At 54.1% G+C, this 18,866-nt stretch overlaps 1 protein-coding gene across 5 annotated transcripts in view; it reads right to left on the reverse strand.

The window, feature by feature from the left end:
• Nucleotides 1-7,221: 7,221 nt before the first annotated feature.
• The window catches only part of TESC (tescalcin), a 58,300-nt gene continuing 46,655 nt past the window's right edge, over nt 7,222-18,866 (reverse strand). For 2 of the 5 annotated variants that reach the window (XM_035257757.3, XM_035257755.3), the window contains 5 exons: nt 17,089-17,228; nt 14,887-14,948; nt 14,677-14,784; nt 10,206-10,253; nt 7,222-7,511 (listed from right to left, as the gene is read on the reverse strand). In XM_035257757.3, the coding sequence (XP_035113648.1) occupies nt 7,434-7,511; nt 10,206-10,253; nt 14,677-14,784; nt 14,887-14,948; nt 17,089-17,228 (436 nt within the window). In that variant the 3' untranslated portion in view covers nt 7,222-7,433. Of the gene's footprint in view, nt 7,512-10,205; nt 10,254-14,676; nt 14,785-14,881; nt 14,949-17,049; nt 17,229-18,866 lie in introns of all 5 variants that reach the window. The other 3 variants (XM_035257756.3, XM_035257754.3, XR_013522144.1) reach the window with 2 other exon arrangements.

The following is an 18,866-nucleotide window of genomic DNA, read 5'->3' on the forward strand; positions in this document are numbered from 1 at the left end:
TTGAATGAAACGATGTTATTCAAGGACCTGCTGTGTGTGAAACAGTGCATGGGGGCATTTTCTGGGAAAAAGCATGGTTACCTCTCATCAGATTCTCGAAGGGCCCACAGCCCTCCTGAGAATGTCATCTCTGCCACTAGAGTGCGTTCTGTAACCCAAGCCCTGTGCTGCCCTGTTGCCCAGGCAATAATTCACATTTCAGAGACACTCCAGGGACGGCGCCACCTTCTCCTACCAAGCAGAACTCCCTGCCCCAGCTGAATGCTAGGGTTTCAGCTGACCAAAAGGAAAGTGAATTTCCCCAGGAGAAGGGCTTGGTCCTTTCTGAAGGGGACGGCTGATACCCACAAGATGAAGTCCTTCACTCCCATCCCACCTCTTAAGAACTGGAGGCCCCGCGTTTCAGGGGCTAGAGCTTCCCACCCCACATGTTAGAGGCAAATGCTGGTCGCAGCAAACCCACTTTGCTTACAGTTGCAGAGAAACGGCTTCCCCCAGTGATGGGCCAGCCTTCTCATGACAACGGTCCGGTGGCTGCTATTCCGGGCAGGCCACCACAGGGGCTCCCACAGGGCAGTCACCCGCTGCCTGATGGAGCCTCCGCTCTGAGCAGCAGCTGCGGCAGCAGTGAGCTTACAGCGCTGGCCGGCCAAGGTGCTGTAAGCCACACAGGCCTGCCCGCATCACCCATGAGGCCAGGCCAGATGGTTACCTGGCTACCGCTGCAGGGGCCTGCGGCGACTTGGACCAGGGCTGCCTCTAATGTTCGATGGCACAGTCCCTCTCACTGGGCTCTGGCGGGTGCCTTGTCCCCAGCCCACTTTCGGCTTCTAATGCCGAGTGTGGGCTTCCAGAAGCAACCGTTTGACTGCTCTGCACGGGGGGCTGTTTCTTTCCCTGCAGCTGAGCTGTTGCTGTGTCTCTTCTTCCCTTGCCCCCAACGCCCGGGCACATGCTGCCTTGTCATTTCTCTAAGACAGACATGGCAGCTAGCTCCTCAGTGGGACCCTCCACCACTGCCACTCCATCACAGCCACTCTTGGGGTGCCAGCCCTTCCTCTATGAGACCGGAGCCCAGTTCCTCGCTGACTTGGTTAACAATCAGATTAGAGAGCCGAGCAGCCACCACGTCCTCCTCGGAGTCGTGAGTCCTCCTCGGACCAGGCTGGTCCACCACTAAGCCCCTGCTGACTGCCACGTGCAAATTCTGCAAGAAGACAGAGACGATACGGGGAGCGGTTCCGCCCTGGCTCCCCCTACTCAGCTCTTCCTGGCTTTCCCAAGGTCGCTGTGTGGGAGGACAGCCTGCAAGGCAGGTGTTTGCAAATGGCTTGCCAAGGCAACTTGTATTTTTAACTCTCCATCAGCCTACTTAAGTCACACGGCGCTGTTTCCAGCAGAGTTCAGCCTCAGCCTCGTTAACTGCAGGCAGGTGAGGACAGGTTCAGCTGCCCTGTGACAAGGATCAGATCCACAGATGACCCGTCTCCTATTAGCAAAGTGTAAAAAGAACTTTCTAGTCCCTTGGCCCAGAAAACAATAGCATTGTTTTGTTAAAGTCTAGCAATAATTCGTTCCCTAAGAGGGTATTTGGCCAGCGCTGGAAGCTGCTGTCATCTTACTCTGTTCCCTTATCCATAATTCATGCTTAACGTGGCTGCAGCATGTCCCCTGAGCTGCTCATATTAGATTTCCATCACACAGCCCTTTTGTAAACCTACCAAATTAGAGCGTTTGTGTCAAATTGCCATATTCTTTCAACATCCAAAAGCCAACCTTTCCCCTTGGTAATACGGCAATATTAGTACAGCTCGCTTTAGACTATTCCTGGCAGATGGCTGAAGAGTATGGACACAGGTGACCTCCCCCGACGTCCAGCAGGCCGAGGACGCCGCCCCTGCTCAGCCTTCTCCACCTACGACCTGTGGCCTTCAAAGGACAAAAGGCCGAGGACGCCGCCCCTGCTCAGCCTTCTCCACCTACGACCTGTGGCCTTCAAAGGACAAACTTATCAGCTTTCTTCAAATATTTGACCTAGTGTTGATTTCTGCCGAGTTCCTTTTAGTCACGGGTGTCAGGGTGTCATTTCTGATGGAAGGAAGGCTGTTAACCCGTTTATGTGGTTATCACTCATCTGCTGACCAGGCTTCCGGGCAAACATCACCTCCTTCGGGCTGCCAGAGTGGAGGTGCCCCAGTCATTCAGTTCCTATCCCCATCCAGGGACGAGAGGGGCTTGCTGCACCTGGGGGAGGGTCTGTGAGGCCAGAAATCCCCTTGTGGGCACGCCCCATTGTCCAGCAGGTAACGAGAGCCATTTCCAAACCACCTGCCTCCAGCCTGAGGCACAGACCGCAGTGCCCAGATGGTGGGGCTGACCAAGATCGGTGCCCGGAGCAGCAACCCTCAGTCTCTGTTGATCAGAGGCCAGCAGCCCCACAAGATGCATCAGCCTACCCCTTCTGGGAGCAGGTTTGCACCAACTCATCACCAACCCTGATGGCTCCCAGGATGCCACAGACAATGCCAGGAGCCAGGCAGGAGAGCACCAGGTGATTTCTGCATCCACAGTCTGGTGGAAATGAGCCCTAACCCTGCCAATTAGAGGACACCCTCAGTGATTATGCACAAATGAGCTTTCTTCTGAGCGGTGTGGACTGGGCTCACGGTGACTCAACCTCATTTTAATTAGCTGTTTAGGTAAGCGGTGGCCTGAAGCTTCAAAGGCATCAGGCTCAGCCCTCAGTGGCCCCAACAGGGCAGCATATTTGATGCGTGCCCGTCGTAGCCACATCTCCCAAACTAAAACTCGGGGCACGGGGCTGATGGAAAGTGATTTATTATTTATAAAAACACTTCACATTAATGTAGTGCCTTTGTTGAAAAGAACCAAATCTAAGCAAACTGGGAGGGTCCCAGAAAGCCAGGGGCCTCTGGTGGTGGTGCCAGTGTCCCTCCTGCTCAGTGGTACCAGAGATTGTCCCGCTCACATGGGCAAGGCAGGGCAGGGCAAGGTGCGTGGGGGCTGGGAGAGGGTGGTTCTTACGGTAAGGCTGATCCCCACCAGGCTGTCCTAGTGACTTTCTAGGTGCCTTCCGCTGGCAGCCAGGGGATTAAGAGGCTCCCAAGCAGCAAGGGAAGGCAGGGAGCAAGGGTGAGAGGGATCGCGTCCCACTTCCCTCTGGAGGAAACCTCCGGGATCCACTTGGAAGCCCCAGGGCTTTGTCTCCCACACAGTAGCCAGCACTTGAGGACAGGGAACAGACCTCTGTCTTTGCCCTGCAGCTTTTCTTTTTTTTTCTTTTGGGACAGAGTCTTGCTCTGTGGCCCAGCCTGAAGTGCGGCGGTACAGTCTCAGCTCACTGCAACCTTCACCTCCCAAGTTCAAGTGATTCTCCTGCGTCAGCCTCCCGAGTGGCTGGGACTACCAGGCACCCACCACCACGCCCAGCTAATTTTTGTATTTTTAATAAAGACAGGGTTTCACCATGTTAGTCAGCCTGGTCTCAAACTCCTGACCAAGTGACTCATCTGCCTCGGCCTCCCAAAGGCACAGGCATGGGCCACTGCGCCTGGTCCGCCCTGCAGCTTTGAGTGCTGAATGGAGTGCTAGACTGAGAAGCTGAGTTCTGGAGGTGATTTCAGACCATGCAATTTCCCTGCCCCGGAAAGACTGAACCTGCCTCCAGCCACCGACCTGCAGAGAGCAGAGGCCTCAGGAGAGCCTGGGGTGGCACATGCTGCTGTCTGGTGTCCACCAGGCTCTGCCAGGTGCTTACAATGACAATGACGGCACAGAGTCAACAGCCTCTCAGCGGCAGCTTGGTACCTGCCCAGGAGGTGCGCATTAACCAAAGCGAGCCTCCCCAAGCCGCACTCACTTTCCCAGGGCCCTTTTCCTGCTCCCTGAGTGGCGGGTCACCTGGCCGTTTAGCTCCCTGTGCTGCTTGGCTGTGTTTTTAAATTTAAGTCCTGACTTTCAACTCATACTAAGCAGTATCCCATGGGCTCCCTGGCATGGGGTAAAGTTCCTTTCTTTCTTACACATATTAAAAGAGGAATACACCTGTTGAAGTCAGTATTCATCCATGAAACACCCAGAAGAACCCTCTCAAGCACCTCTCGAGGGGGCAGGGGCATGAGAGCCCTCGGGGAACAGATCCGTGGGAATGCATCCAACAATGATTGTTTCTGTCTGCTGTGCCCACCATTGCCTGAGATGTGACAACTGTCCACATGCACGTGGCCAGGGGTCCCTGGTCTGAGGCTGAGAGAAGAGGCTCCCCTGCAGCCACTCCACTGCATGGGGTTCCCACTGGACCACACCAGGCTAGACGCTGGAGTGGAGATGGGGCATCTCGGTGCCATCTGGGCTCCGGGCATTTGCAGCATTAAGCACAAGCCACCGTCTCCTAGAACAGTTGTCCAGGGGCTGCGCTTATGATGTGCTGGACCGAATGGACTCCCTGAGCCTTTAAAGTGGCAGGGTGTGGCTCAGCGCTGTGGCTCACGCCTGTAATCCCAGTACTTCGGGAGGCAGAGGTGGGTGGACTATATAGGCTCAGGGGTTCAAGACTAGCCTGGGAAACATGGGGAGACCCTGTCTCTACTAAAAATACAAAAGTTAGACGTGTGGCGGCAGGCGCCTGTAGTCCCAGCTACTTAGGAGGCCGAGGGAGGAGGATTGCTTGAGCCAGGGAGGCAAAGGTTGAAGTGAGCTGAGACTGCACCACTTGCACTGCAACCCTGTGCTCAAAAAATAAATAAAATATAAAATAAATATAAAATGGAATAAAAGAAGGGGCCTGCTGAGCGGAGGCCAGAAAAGCAGACACCCTGGGCTCATCACTTCCCCTGTTCACACGTCTCCACCTGGAACCTCGCAAAACAGACACTGAAGGCTTGTAAATATCACCATTTCCAAAAAGTGGAGTTGTCAATAGCAAAGACTTGGAACCAACCCAAATGCCCATCGACTGGATAAAAAACGTGGCACATATGCGCCATAGCATACTATGCAGCCATAAAAAAGGATGAGTTCATGTCCTCTGCAGGGACATGGATGAAGCTTGAAACCATCATTCTCAGCAAACTGACACAAGAACAGAAAACCAAACACTGCATGTTCTCACTCATAAGTGGGAGTTGAACAATGAGAACACATGGACAGGGAGGGGAGCATCACACACCAGGGCCTAAGGGATTGGGGGATAGGGGAGGAATAGCAGGGGATGGGGGGATTGGGGTGGGATAGCATTAGGAGAAATATTTAATGTAGATGACGGGGCGATGGAGGCAGCAAACCACCATGGCATGTGTTTACCTATGTAACAAACCTGTGCGATCTGCACATGTACCCAGAACTTAAAGTATAATAAATACATTTTTTTAAAAGTGGAGTGAACTAAGAATGCTGACGCACACATTTGCTTACACGTGTGATGGCTCGGGAGGGACACCTAAGGCAGCAGCTAACACACCCGCCTCTGAGAATGGAGCCTGGGGCTGGGGTCGGGCAGGCTCCACGGCCTGCCTTTTCGAACCTTTTAAATTCTGAACTGCGAGGCATGAGCTTGTAGTAAAGAAGATAAAGCACGTTTAATATCAAAACTATGAACATGTCAAGAATGCAAATACTAGCCACTGCCAGTTATCGAGAGAGCTCTCCTGGGAGGCCAGTACGCCGCCACCCAGGGAGGGTCAATAAAGGAACAGGGCGTTTGTGAACTTAAGCCCCAGAAAGAGGCCTGGAAAGCCAATGCTTGCCAGCCTTGCACAGCGATGGGACTGCGTCATCCAGGGTCCCCAATGTCACACTCATGAGCTGGCAGCCTACACAGGGAGTTGGGGAAGTCACACTCAGCAGGCTGTCCCAGCGCCTCCAGGACACAGCTCTCCAAGCCCCACAGGTGCCAGCCTGCTGCTGACTCCAGGACACCACAACCGAGACCAACAACCTTTGCCTCCCTGTCCCCAGCTCTAGCCAGTCCCCAGATCGAAAGATGGTAACTGAAGTTGTCAGAGACACTTACCTGGGCCAGACACCTACCCAGCTTCCATTGCCGCTGCTTCCTGGAGGACTGCAAGGCCCTGGGTCCTGCAACTGGCTCAGGACTGCCACAAAGAGCCAGGGGCACAGCCATGGCTGGCAGAACCCCTGGGGAGGAGCTGGGAGTGCCTGGTCAGCCAGCCAGCTCCTGACTCTCCCCACCGTGCCCATGGACCAACAGAGTGGGCTAGGGGCATCCCCGCAGCAGGCACAGGCTCGGGGCTCCAGATGTTTTCTCCATCAGTCTACGGATGTGGCTGTGACAGTGCGGAGGCCCCCCTGCCTGAGTCCTGGCCCCCTCAGAAGCCCACGAACGGCCGGAGCTGCTTCTCCTTAACTGACTCCCTGAGATGGAGAAGGCGGATGGGTTCCTGGGACTTACACAGGGAGAAAAGCAGATACTTTATGAAAAATGAACAAAAGAAACCTGGAGACCATCGTCCTCAGCAAACTGACACAAGAACAGAAAGTGAAACAGCGCATGTTCTCACTCATAGGCGGGTGTTGAACAGTGAGAACACATGGACACAGGGAGGGGAGCATCACACACTGGGGTCTGTGGGGGAGAATAGGGGAGGGACAGTGGGGGGTGGGGAGTTGGGGAGAGATAGCATGGGGAGAAATGCCAGATATAGGTGAAGGGGAGGAAGGCAGCAAATCACACTGCCATGTGTGTACCTATGCAACTATCTTGCATGTTCTTCACATGTACCCCAAACCTAAAATGCAATAAAAATAAATAAATAATGGACAAAAGAAAGAGAACACTCCTTCTGCCAAACCAATCTTTTCATGTTATTTAGGCTGGGTGTGTGTGGTGGCTCGCGCCTGTAATTCCAGCACTGTGCGAGGCTGAGGCAGGAGGATCGCCTGAGCCCAGTTGTAAGAGACCAGCTTGGGCAACATATTAAGATTCTGTCTTTGCAAAAAATGTAAAAACTAGCCGGGTGTGGTGGTGCAAGCCTGTAGCCCCAGCTCCTTGGAAGCCTGAGCCCAGGAGGTCAACGCTGCAGTGCGCCGAGATCCCACCTCTGCACTCCGGCCTGGGCGGCAGAGGGAGGCCCTGTCTCCTAAACAAATAATTCGGTTGTTGCTTATTCCTCACAGTCAGTCTCAGGCTGACTGAAGTGAACTGGCCACTTTAATGGACATGAGGAACTGACAGAGGCCACGTTCATTAACAAACCTTTTTTTTTTTTTTTTATTAGAGATAAAAACAGCAAAGTCCCACATACCATACCCTACAAGACACATGGTGAGCGGACGAGCCTTAGCTATGCACCAGGGCTGTAGGGAGAGGCCGTTGGCCTGGCCTGGGCTGCTCCAGCATCGTGGGGAGGTGGCCCCAGTGCAAAGTGCAGTTCCTCCGTGGAGGCAGCGGCGGCTCAGTGGCAGAGGGCCATGGTCTCCATGTTAAGGAAGCGGACGTGCATCTTGGTCTCAATGTCGATCCCCTGCCAGATCTGGAAGGGATGGAGCCGCATTAAGGGCACATTCCCACCACCACCTCGCACCTGACCAGGCCCCGGTCCTTGGCCCTTCCCCACCTACGTTCTGCTACTGCCAACAGGGACGCTTTCTCTGGGCAGGTGAAAACCAGAGCGCTGCATTTCAAGACTATGAGCTAAGCGAGGACGAAAACTTCCATCTGTCTTTTTTGCTGGTTAATTTGGCTCTGACATTTGGATTCTGAGATTGTCACAGCAAGTTATTATTAAGTACTGCATCCAAGCTCTTAGCTCCAAGTCATCTGAATCTCACCCACCACTTTAGGCACTGTGATTTTCATGCAAATTACATAACCCCATTAAGTCCCCTTTCCATGGGTACAATGTGGGACCCCCAACCTGTGCCACCCACTTCACGGAACACTGTGGGCTGTAATGGACCCATCCTCATCACGGAAGCATTCTGTAAACTCTTAGGGGCTGTGCAGTTACAAGGCTCTTTTAGGCCATCACCGTCAATTTCACCATCTCCACAGTGGTCTTGGCAACCTCCCTGGGATAAGGGATCATGTGTACTCTAGAAAGACAAACTCGCGTCCTAAAAGGTCATTTCCACCCAAAGATCACATCATGGCCCCAGACCTGGCACTGGTACTGCCATCAGGGTCCACCCTGGCCCTGGCCCTGGAGGGGCCTTTATGCTACAAAGCCGTGCACTCACACTCTCAAGGCCTTGCCTGTCAGCTCCTGAGCAACTCAGGGCCCACGGGGGCCACAGATGGTGGGATGGTGGGGTGCGAGCAGGAACGGAGGGACGTGGTAGGCGGGTGACTTCTCACTGCCTCCCTGCTTATGTAAGAACTTCAAACTCTCAGGCTGTCACTCTCAGCATCTCCGGGAACAGCCACGAGGCTGGTAATGGGGGGAAAGTCAGAGCCCTGTGGGTACCCAGGTGACAGGGAGGCTTTGGGACATGTCTGGCCACTGCTCCATGGCCCACAGCCCCCAAGGTACTTCCTGCTTTCCTGAGCCTGTTCTGAGTGTCACAGGGTGTGCAAAGACAGCTCTGGTTCCAGTCAAGCAGCCCCCATCCTTGCTGGGTGCATGAGGCGTTCTCAGGGTAAGACATGTGGACACTCATGGTGGCTTCTGCTAAGTGCCAGGTGGGCACTGGAAGGAACCAGGGAATGGGAGGAGCTGGCTGGTCCCCAAAGACTCCTCAGGGGTAAGGGGGACAGGCTTGGGGAGCACTAGGGTCCTGGCGGAGGCCAGCCTTTAGGGGAAGGAAGTTGGTTTTAGAGGCAAAGAAATTCATCCTTCCTCCCCAACCCTCCCTCTCTCCTCTACTCATCTAGCTCTTTGTTCTGTTGTCTTGCTCTGGCAGACATCGCCTTCTCAGGTGACCGGGCCCCCTCAGCATCAGCCAGAGTGATCCTGAAGCACAAGTGCACATTCTGCCTTCTCCCTGTCTGTCCACCCCGCTGGCCCTGGGGTGGGCCATCTGTACGGCAGTGCTGGGTGTGGGGCAGCGGACCTCCGCTGTCTCATTTCAGCCTTTCAATCACAGCCGGGCCTCGCTTCCTGCCTGTCCTCTCTCCTGCCAGGTCTAACTGTTGGCTGCTAGGCTCAGCCTCGGCTCCACGGGGCTGTGACCCTGAAGACCTGGGCTACCTGGCCAGAAGCAGTGATCCTTCCTCCCTAATCCTCTCTCTTCTGTTGGGCTTGTGCTCCCCTGACCTCCTTTGTCTTCCCTAAGCCCCCAAAAACACTTGGGAACACTGTTGTGATGGCCAGGGCTGACGTGGGGGGAGGGGGTGGGGGCGTCATCTCCCTGCCACAGGGCATCTGATTATCAAAATGGCCAGGAGCAGGTCTTGATTTCCAAGGCCAGCACTGGTCTAACTGCCATCCACTCGCAGAGGCTGGAGAAGCCATGGGGGAGGAGGGCTGAGTGGGTGGCCATTTTATGAAAGTGACATCTTAGGACATGGCAAGGAAGGCCTGGGCACACCGTGTGCAGTCGGCTCCGATCTGAGCTTCCAAGAAACAGAAAGTTCCCAGAATCCCTGCTCCAATTACAACAGGGGTTACTTTTTTTTTCTTTTTTCTTTTTTTCTTTTTTGAGGCAGGGTCTTACTCTATCACCCAGGCTGGAGTTCAGTGGCGTGATCTCGGCTCACTGCAACCTCCACCCCGAGTTCAATTCTCCTGCCTCAGCCTCCCCAGTAGCTGGGATTATAGGCATGTAACACCACGCTCAGCTAATTTTTGTATTTTTAGTAGAGATGCTGTTTCACCATGTTGGCCAGGCTGGTCTTGAACTCCTGACCTCAGGTGATCTGCTGAGATCACAGGCGTGAGCCGCTGCACCTGGCCTGCAACAGAGATTACTTCTGAGAAGAGGCACGGGATGCCTCCTGCACTCCCCAACCCACAGGTGGGAGAGAAGTTGGTTTTCACTGTATACCCATTTGTACTGCTTATGTTGTTTTGACTAAGTGTGAATATTACCTTTTCCATCAAAATAAGAAAAACCAGCTTAAATTGCTTTAAAGGCCATGCCTAGGTTAACCCCTTCCTACTGAGATGCCCATCACCCAGGAAGCCTGTCCCTTGCCACTGCAGATAACGAACCCTCTCCCATCCTGACCAGTGGGCCACATGAGGTCTTCAGGGGTCCCCTGAGGCCCCCACACCCAGGCCACTCACCTTCAGGAAGTCCTCGAAGGTGATCCCCTCATATACCTGATCAGGCTCCTGGGGACAGAAACACAGGGCGGACAGTGAGTGTGCGGGGCCCCACACAGCTTCTGCAGGGGCACGACGGCCCACCAACTCCCCGTCCCACTGACAGCCGACACCCAGATGTAAGTGGTTGGGCTGTTTGGAAGAAATCATGAGAAGCGGGTAACGTTCCAGATCATGTGCCTCTAGCATGCGACGGCGGATCACCCTGAACCTCCAATATCCTCATTCACGGGCTCGAGGGTGGGACGGGAGCTGAGTGTGGCTCACCAGGGCCCTGGCAACGTGTGACTCAGATGGCATCCTTCCCATGCCCAGCCCCCAGGGAGAATCCCAGGTGTGGAGGACACGAGGGCACGGGGCTCTGCTTCCCCACTCAGCCCACCTCACCACTAGCCCCCCAGCAGCTGGACCACCAAGACGCCTCCTGCAACCCCCACTGCCAGGTCTGGCCTCCTCATGCCTGTGCTGCACTGATAAGATGATTCGAGGCTAATCTAAGCTTACAGACCTCGGGGGAGAGGTCAGGGAAACACAGGGCCAGCCTGCGAGGCCCACGCCTCATGCCCTGTGAGTCACCGTGATAACCCCGGGCCACCGGGGAGGCAGGGCTGGAGGGTAGCTGCAAGGAGCCTCTCCCCATCGAGTAGGGTTTGCAGTGCCAGTTTCCATGACCTCTGCGTCCTCCCTGCACTGGGAACGATGCCAGGAGCTCCTGCCCCCCTTTCACCGACAAGCCTCCAAAAACCTCACCTTTGCAGCATCCTTTGGGACAGCAAAAAGTTGCTGACGTCCCAAGTGCCTGTCAATAGAAGGCCGGGGACATAAATCTCAGTCATCCATGCCATTGATTCCCATGCAACCCTTATGCCTAGTGTTCCATTACTGGAACGTTAAGCATGTAGGAGTTATTTATATCCTCCTGCTCAAGGCCGTCGTCAAGGTCTACTTATAAAAATTCAAAACCTACAACCTCAGGCAAAAATGGGTTAAGAAGGGGTTGATTTATACATCTTACTACAGAAAAGCTCCAAGAGATGTATACAGCAGATAAAGAAACACCAGCACCCAACAAGCAGAAGGGTGTCTGCAGGTCTTCTCAGACCGATAACCAGACCCCACCACCTGCCCTCTGGGACATGGGGTCGTGCAGAGAGAAGGGGAAGCCAGGTCAGTTCAATTCTGTTTTGCATAAATCAGAAATAAAAGACATGCATGTATGCACTGGTATATATAGGAAAAAAACCCAGCCAGAGGGATTCCCTTTAGGGAAGAGAATCTGGGCTGGTAGGGGCAGGAGAGACTCAAAGCTCTCTCTGTGACTCTGCAATTCTGTACAATGTGCTTTTAAGAACACAGAGGCACACTCAAAGCTTGTTATGTGCCAGACATGTACGTCCCAAGTGCCTTCCAAACGCTATTGTTTTGTTTCTGAAATGGAGTATCACTCTGTTGTCCAGTCACTGTGACTTCTGCCTCCCAGGTTCAAGCGATTCGCCCACCTCAGACTCCCGAGTAGCTGGGATCATTACAGGTGTGCGCCACCATGCGTGGCTAATTTTTAAATGTTTTAGTAGAGACGGGGGATTCACCATATTAGCCAGGCCAGCTTGGAACTCCTGACCTCAAGCAATCCACCCGCCTTGGCCTCCCAAAGTGCTGGGTTACGGGTGTAACCAAATGCTATCGTTAGCATTTAATGACAGATGCCAATCTCCCAACAGGCGCTGGGCTGGGCTCTGGTCTCCCTCCTCTATTACAGATGAGGGGCACAGAGGGGTGCTGCCTGTCCTGCTGGGAGCATTGAGCTGGCTCCAAGCAAGTCCTTGAAGGCTTGCTAAATCCTTCTACCAGCAGGATTTTGCAAGCTTTTTAGTTCCCTCTTTATACCTAAAAAAAATTTTGGCCAGGCACAGTGGTTCACATATGTCACCCCAGGACTTTGGGAGGCCAAGGCAGGAGGACTGTTTAAGGCCAGGAGTTCAAGACCAGACTGGTCAGCATAGCAAGACCCAATCTCTTTTATTAAAAAAATTTTTTTTAAAGTAGCTCAGTGTGGTGGTGTACACCTCTGCGCCAGAGGCTGAGGGAGGAGGATGGCTTGAGCCCAGGAGATGGAAGCTGCAGTGAGCTATGATCACACCACTGCATTCCGGACTGGGCTACAGAGCAAGACTCTATCTCTTAAAAAATAAATAATAAATAATTAAAAAAAAAAAAAAATGAAGCCCAGAAGTTCTGGGCTAGCCTGGCCAGCCCTATTCCTAAGGGCTCCTTCCCCACTCTCTTCCCACTCACGGGCAGAGGGAAGTGACTGCCTTCTCTGCCAGCCACCCTAGCTTCCCAGGCCAGACAAGGGGAGCTAATTATAGAAAAGGCCCCTGTGGTCAGAGTCCGGGGCTGGAAAGGGAGTGATTGGTGCAAGGAAGGAGGGCGGCAGGGGACGCCCCCACTGGCTGAATGCCCAGTGAAGCAGTACCCTCTCAAGCATCGATGGGTGCGACCTCCTGAGGAAGCACCCTCAAAATATATCCTGAGGGCTGGGTGCAGTGGCTCATGCCTGCAATCCCAGCACTATGAGAGGCCAAGGTGGAAGGATCACCTGAGGTCAGGAGTTCAAGACCAGCCTGGCCAACATGGTGGCCCGTCTCTGTGAAAAAAAGAAAAATTAGCTGGGCATGGTGGCACATGCCTATAATCCCAGCCACTCGGGAGGCTGAGGCCGGAGAATCACTTGAGCCGGGGAGGCAGAGGTTGCAGTAGGCTGAGATCGTGCCATTGCACTCCAGCCTGGGCAGCAGAGTGAGACTTGGTCTAAAAAAAGAAAAAACAAGAGCTCCTGCCTCAGTCAATAACTTGACTTTGGAAGCCCACTGAAGGGGGATCGTTTGTCTTCGGCAGGTGATGCGGTCAGAACGGGAAGTGTCCTCAGAGGCCGGGTGAGGCTGAACCGACACAGCTACCCCTCGCCCCCAGCTCAGGCCATACACACAGCTCGGTCTGGTTTATCTGGTCAAGCTTTATACCAGAAGGTATTTTAAGAGCGCCCAGAGGACCCAGGAGTGAAGAAAGGTGCCAATGAGCCCTCTGCCTCACAGCTGCTTTCCTGGCTCCAGTGCTGCCCCTACATGTGGGGGTCGGGGGGGGGCAGCAGGATGGACCCCGAAGCCCAGCCTCTGCCCCGAGATGCCTCTGCTTCCCAGGCTGCCGGGGTTTTATGCAGATCAGCAGCTGGCAGCTGCCAGCAATTTCACTACAGCAAATTAAGAAAACTGTCGCCAATTGAAATGAGTGGGACAGGGAGCAATTTGAAGGAGAGTGTAATTAAATCAAATGGGAACTTGGCCTGATGACCTGTCGGGGATCCCTGCCTTCCCCACCGAGGTCACAAGCCCTCTCCCGTGGTGGTTCATCTGCTGAGCACAAAGGTTTCACCCAGACCAGAAGCTTCCTGCTGGGCTCCAGAGGCAGGCAGACAGATAAAACACACACCAGGAAGCTGGCTGACCACAGCCCCCTCCCTCCCCGCCCCCCCAGGGTAGGCCCAGGCCTGTGGCCTCCTGTCTGATCAAGAATGGGCTTGGGGTGGGCACAGACGGCAGGCTCCAGCATGAACACCCCTCTGCTCTGGGCTGGGCAGACACAAAGCCATCAGGGTGTCTAGAGACACAGCCACTTTAAACATACAGGGCAGAGGGCTGACCGCATCAGTGGGGCCCTCCAAACCCCTCAGTGAACACACGACATGCAGGCGGTCACCTGCCTGCCTGAGTGGTCCCCAGAGGCTTAGAGCCTTAGGCCTGGGAGCTGGTAGGGCTGCACCTGGCCTTACAAGAGGAAATCCACCCAGCACAGCAAAGACCATATGGTCTAGAGGATTCTCTATGTGCTCTAAGCCTTAGTTTCCCCATTTGTCAAAATGAGGCAAAATTTATGAAGTGAAGAAAATGAAGGCCTCTCTTCTGTGTCACTTACATACCAGCCCCCACTTCAGCTCCTCCACCTGACCATCGGCTCTTCTCAGCCCCAAATAGGGCTCTCCGCTGACCCCTGCTCCAAAGCCAGAAGTCACTTCCGAGTCACTTGTTAAGAAATAAGCTAATTAAGGCAAGCCTGTGCCATCTGCTTTCCAGGCCTGGCCCTGGGGCTGAGTGCTGCTGTGAGCACTGACTGAGGCCGGGGTGGAGAGGCTCCTGGACCCCCCGAAGCCTGGGGTCTCAAGCTCTGCTTCCCTGTCTTGTGCAGCTCTCTGGGGGCTGGGACCTACAGTTTTCCTGGGGGACAGAAAGAGCTGGGAAAGGTTTCTGAGCCCTGTAGGCCACAGGTAAACCAGGTGGCAGGACACACCTGGCCCCTGCCCCGTGAGGCCTTCCAGAAATGCAGACCATGAGTGGGAAGGCGCCATGCGTCTCGGGAGGGCTGCAGGGGCACTCACCATCTGCCCCACGCACACGCTGGCCGCCTCCATCATGGCCCCGTCAGCGATGGAGCGAGCAGACTCCTTCTCGATGTGGGGGTTTCCCGACAGCAGCTCCTCGACCACCTGCCGGGCGGGGTAAAACAAACGGTGACCTGGGGCCTCCATCAGGGACGCAGGACGGGGGAGGTGCCGGGCGCGAGGGCGGGGCGGAGGAGCATACTTTACATTTCGATACTCTTCCAAGGTGATGCGCCCGTCGCTGTCCGAGTCGTACATGTGGAACAGAACTGGGGTGGCAGGGGAGAGAGGGGACTCTGTCAGGCGGGGCTGGCCGCTGCTACCCCTTGAAAGCTACACCAAGTAAGCAAATGACACCAATAACCAAATCTCAACGCCAAAGCCACAGGGATCAGGATCAGCTGTGGGACCAGACTGACCGCTTCTTACTGGATGACCTCGGGCCACTGACCTAACTTCTCTGAGCCTCAGTCTCCTCATCTGTGAAATGGGAATAACAACAGTGTCTACCTCATGGCCTTGGGAGGGCTGGGAGCTAGCACTGTGGCGCTGCCCAGTAAGCATGGATATGTTGACAGGAAGCGTCACCCATTAACACGAGTCAAACGGTGTTGAGTTCAAAATATTGTTCTCACAGCCCAGGAGGGCATCATCATCTCAGCTGTGGCAGGTGAGGGTCCACAGTGCTTCCATTTGGGCCCCTGCATGCTCTGACATGGGCAGCCTGAGGGCCAGCATCAGGGAGGTGCTGGATGGGAGGGGACCTCTCCTTGTTTTTCCCAGCACGGCCTTGGGAGCTGGAGCTCTCCAAAGTTTTCTTTGTTGGCATTTTTTAAAAAATTATGTATTTATATTTTTGAAATGAAGTCTCGCTCTGCCGCCCAGGCTAGAGTGCAGTGGTGAGGTCCTGGCTCACTGCAACATCTGCCTTCCTGGTTCAAGAGATTCTCCTGCCTCAGCCTTCCAAGAAGCTAGGATTACAGGTGCCCACCACCACGCCCAGCTCATTTTTGTATTTTTAATAGAGATAGGGTCTTGCCAGTTTGTCCAGGCTGGTCTTAAACTCCCAACCTCAAATGATCTGCCTGCCTCAGCATCCCAAAATGCTGACATCACAAGTGCAAGCCACGGGCCCAGCTGGCATTTATTTATTTATTATTGTTATTTTCTTCAGAGACGAGTGTTGCCCAGGCTGGAGTGCAGCGGTGTGATCGCAGCTCATTGCAGCCTCCATCTCCTGGGTTCAAGCGATCCTCCCACCTTAGTCTCCTGAGTACCAGCGACCACAGGCACATACACTGTGCTGTACTGGTTTTTTAATTTTCTAGAGCCAGGTGTCTTTCTCTCTACTGCCCAGGCTGGGCCTTGAACTCCTGGCTTCAAGCAATCCTCCCCTCCTCAGGCTCCTAAAGTGCTGGGATTCCAGGCATGAGCCACTGAGCCCGGCTGCCGTTTATGGAGCCCTGACCAGATGCCCAGGTGTGCAAAGCGCTTCACAAACCTCTCCCCCTCTCACCCAAACCCATGAGTTCAAGGATGCCTAAGTCTGCTTCCCAGACAGGCAGTCAGAGCTCACGGAAGTTAAGGCATTTGCCCATGGCTATACCACTAAGGGACAGGAAACCAGGGATTTGGACCTGAGTCTGTCCTGTTCCACGCCCCTTGGAGCAGACAGGAAGCCAGGCTCACACCAGGATCCCCCGCCAGGGCTGTTCCCACCAGCCCCACGTACACATTCCAGTGCTAAATATAGCCAAGCCTCGTGTTTACATTTTCTTGATGAGGAGGCTGACCTGGGGTGGGGCACAGAGGGACGTCAGGAGTCATGGGAAAGGCCCCGGGAAAAGATGTGACTCAGGCCACTGCCTGGGACCTGTGCGGCTGGCCAGCTGGGACCACAACAGAACCACTCGGGGGCCAGACATCGTGGGGCTCGTCCCAGGAACCCAGCAATAGATAGCTCGTGGTGGAGGAAGAGGAGGAAACTGATTTTAGGGGGCACTTCCTGTATGCCAAAGGCTGACTGTGATCTTACCCAGCCCCCAGAACCATGTATCATCGGCATGCCCACGTTCTGGGTCAAGGTTCAAGGTCATATGGCAGGTAGGGGAGAGGGGCCACACTGGAACCCAGGTCTCTGCCCCAAGGGCCTTGTTGTTTCACATCCACCACAACCCCCTTCTAGTCCCAGGAAGCCGAAAGCTGCTGAGCAATGATTAGGATGAGGCTGCCGGGAACAGGAGGCAGCAATGCCAGCCTCATGGGGATGGGGGCTGGTGTCCCCAAGCCCTCCCAGCACCCCAGCCAATGCACACCCAGCCTCCTGCTGCAGGGACGCTCTGTGTTCTGAGGACTTAGGGGAGGCCGCACCCTGGCCACGTGTGAGTAAGGGGACTTGGAGGCACGCACATCTCAGCTTCTCCTTCCGGGACAGCTCCACCTGCTCCTCGCCCATGGTCGTGTCGATGGGCCGGAAGTAGGACATGATGGTCAGAAAGTCCTCAAAATTGATCTCATCAGCCAGGCCACTGGGTCCCTTGCGCAGGTTCCTATGGGAGCAACAAGGAGGGTGCTGGAAATACATTAAGAACCAGGCCTTGTCCTCTTGCTGCCATTACCCCCTGAAGACTCAGCTCTTGGGGCGCACACTGTATCCACGACAGCTGCTCTCATCTTGAGTCTGTGCCCCAAGAACCTGCCTCATGGGGGCTGGGGGCTCCAGAAGCTGAAAGGCAGCCCCTGCCCTGCCCTCACAGAGCTCACCATCAGGGAGGTGGAGGAGACAGGCTGCTGCATGATTGCTGATCCTGGCGGGGACAGAGGGACTCGACAGTGTGTGAAGGTGCACACGGGGGAACTAATGAGGAAACCAGGCAATCCAGTAACTCACCAAGCACATCTCCCGACCCGTTCCTTTAGCTCGAGGGTTAGCAAACAGTGCACGGACCCAAGCTGGCCTGTCATCTATTTTCACATGAATATTAAACACTTCTTAGCCCATGAACTAAGAAGACTTTTCGGGCTGGGCATGGTGGCCCACACCTGTAATCCCAGCACTCAGGATCACCTGAGGTCAGGAGTTCGAGACCAGTCTGGCCTACATGGTGAAACCCTGCCTCTACTAAAAATAAAAAAATTAGCCTGGTGTGGTGGTACACACCTGTAGTCCCAGCTACTTGGGAGGCTGAGGCAGGAAAATCTCTTGAACTCAGGAGGCGGAGGTTGCAGTGAGCTGAGATCACACCACTCCACTCCAGCCTGGGTAACAGAGGGAGACCCTGTCTCAAAAAAAAAAAGAAAAAAAGATTTTTCACATTTCTATATTAATTTTTCAGATTTGGGGTCCCACTCTGTTGCCCAGGCTGGAGTTCAGTGGTACGATCACAGCTCATGTCAGCCTTGAACTCCTGGGCTCAAGTGATCCTCCTGCCTTGGCCTCCCAACCTGCTGGGACTACATGTGTAAGCCACACGCCTGGCCAGTTTTCAGATTTTTAAATAGTTGAAAAAATGCTTGTCAAAAAAAAAAAAGTCAAAAGAATAGTATTTCATGACAGGTAAAAATTACATGAAATTCAAATGTCAGTGTCCATAAATAAAGTTTTATTGGCACACAGCCATGCCATTTCATTGACGCTTGTCTGCAGAGCCGAGTAGCTGCCACCAAGGCTTCATGGCCCACAAAGCCGAAAATATTTACTCCTTGTCTTTTTACAGAAAAGGTTGGCCAACTTTTGCTCGCTCTCACTAGTTCAAAATTTTAGGATGGTGACTAGCTGCAAGCATCTCTAAGTAATCTGTTTATACCCAAGTACAAAGTTCGCCAATGATTCAAAGTTTGTGATAAGTTAGGGCAGGTTTGAGGCTGGCCGTATCCATGTGCTTTTTGGAGGCGGCACAAAAGGGCTGGCGTTTGGGGGGCAATGACACAGGGTATCCGTGCCCCATGCCTGGCAGTGCCTGACACCCAGAGGAGGGCTTCAGAAATGTGTGGTCCAGCCCAGATCTTGGCAGTTGTTAAGAAAATAGCTTGGAGGCCAGGCACAGTGGCTCACGCCTGTAACCCTAGCACTTTGGGAGGCCGACGCAAGCCGATTGCTTGAGCTCTGGAGCTCAAGACCAACCTGGGCAAGAGGGAGAAACCCCATCTCTACAAAAAAAAAAAAAAAAAAAAGATTAGCTGGGTGC

The sequence above is a fragment of the Callithrix jacchus genome, chromosome 9 (assembly GCF_049354715.1).
Source record: "Callithrix jacchus isolate 240 chromosome 9, calJac240_pri, whole genome shotgun sequence".
Taxonomy (NCBI): domain Eukaryota; kingdom Metazoa; phylum Chordata; class Mammalia; order Primates; family Cebidae; genus Callithrix; species Callithrix jacchus.